At 67.2% G+C, this 1,586-nt stretch overlaps 1 protein-coding gene across 1 annotated transcript in view; it reads left to right on the top strand.

Moving 5' to 3' along the window:
* The first annotated feature begins 820 nt into the window (after positions 1-820).
* TMEM8B (transmembrane protein 8B) overlaps positions 821-1,586 on the top strand; it is an 8,506-nt gene continuing 7,740 nt past the window's right edge. The window contains exon 1 of the mRNA XM_026045011.1: positions 821-863. Within this exon, the coding sequence (XP_025900796.1) occupies positions 839-863 (25 nt within the window). The 5' untranslated portion in view covers positions 821-838. The remainder of the gene's footprint in view (positions 864-1,586) is intronic.

Raw genomic sequence — 1,586 nt, forward strand, 5'->3', positions numbered from 1 at the left:
TGCTGCCGCCGCTGCGCCTGCCCCTGCTGCTGCTGCTGCTGCTGCCGCTGCTGCGCCCCGCGCCGCCCGCACGTGAGTGCCCGCCCGGGGCGCGCGGTGCGTGTGCGAGGGGTGCAGGGAGCTCGTGCGATGGGGCACCGGGAGCGTGCAAGGGGTGCAGGGAGCTCGTGCAAGGGGGAACAGTGAGCGTGCAAGGGGTGCAAGGAGCTTGTGTGATGGGGCACAGGGATGTGCGTGCAAGGGGTGCAGGGAGCTCATGCAATGGGGCACGGCGAGTGTGCAAGGGGTACAAGGAGCTCGTGCGATGGGGCACAGGGAGCGTGCAAGGGGTGGCAGGGAGCTCGTGCAATGGGGCACAGTGATCGTGGAAGGGGTACAAGGAGCTCGTGCAATGGGGCACTGGGAGCGTGCAAGGGGTACAAGGAGCTTGTGTGATGGGGCACAGGGATGTGCGTGCAAGGGGCACAGGGAGCTCATGCAATGGGGCACAGGGAGCGTGCAAGGGGTACAAGGAGCTCGTGCGATGGTACGCGGGGAGCGTGTGCAAGGGGGCCCGCGGTGTGCGGGCGGTGGGGAGCGGGGTGTGCGTGCAAAGGCTGCAAGGACCTTGGCGATGGGGTGCGGGCTGTGCATGCGGGGGGTACAGGGAGCTTGCGCAATGGGGCGCTGGGTGCGCATGCAAGGGCTGCGAGCAGCTCGTGCAGTGGGGTGCGGGGTGCGTGTGCAAGGAGTACAAGGAGCTCGTGTGATGGGGAACAGGGTTCGTGTGCAAGGGCTGCAAGGAGCCCGTGTAATGGGATGCAGCTTGTGCGTGCAAGGGGTACAAGGAGCTCATGCAATGGGGCACAGGGAGCGTGCAAGTGGTGCGTGAAGCATGTGCAATGGGGCACAGGGTGCATGTGCAAGGGGTACAAGGAGCTCGTGCAATGGGGTGTGGGTCGTGCGTGCAAGGGCTGCGAGGAGCTTGTGCAATGGGACGCAGGTTGTGTGTGCAAGGACTATGAGGCGCTCATGCAATGGGGCTTGGGGTGAGTGTGGAAGGGGCATGAGGAGCTCATGCAATGGGGCACAGGGTGTGAGGGGTCCATGTACATGTGCAATGGGTATAGGGTGTGCGTACTGTGGCACTTGGGGGTACAGTGGGGTACAGGATGCTCATGCAGTGGCAAGTGTGGGGGTGCATGCAATGGGTATGACGTACGTGTGCAATGGGGCTTGAGGGGGTGCGTGCACTGGGGTATGGGATGGATGTGGATGGGGGCACAGTGGAGCACAGTGTGTGTGCTGTGGGACGCAGGAGGAGCCTGCAGTGGGGCAGGGTGAGCAGGTGGGGGCCACGGAGCAGGCAGCGGGCCACGGGGATACGTGTGCAGTGGGGCACAGAGATGCGTGTGCCGGGGGGGGCACGCGCGGCAGCAGTCCCGTGGGGAAGCGGCGGGACGAACGGCGGGTCCCGTGGAAGAGGCAGGCACGGGGGAGCCAGGGCAGCCCGCGCGGGGCCGTGGGCAGGGACGGAGGCGCGGGGGGGACCGCGCGGGGCCCGGGGGTGCCGTGGGGCGGGGGCCGCGTGGGCCGGGGGGCTGCGG

The sequence above is a fragment of the Nothoprocta perdicaria genome, unplaced genomic scaffold, assembly GCF_003342845.1.
Source record: "Nothoprocta perdicaria isolate Ctin4 unplaced genomic scaffold, notPer1 scaffold_393, whole genome shotgun sequence".
In the NCBI taxonomy this organism is placed as follows: Eukaryota; Metazoa; Chordata; class Aves; order Tinamiformes; family Tinamidae; genus Nothoprocta; species Nothoprocta perdicaria.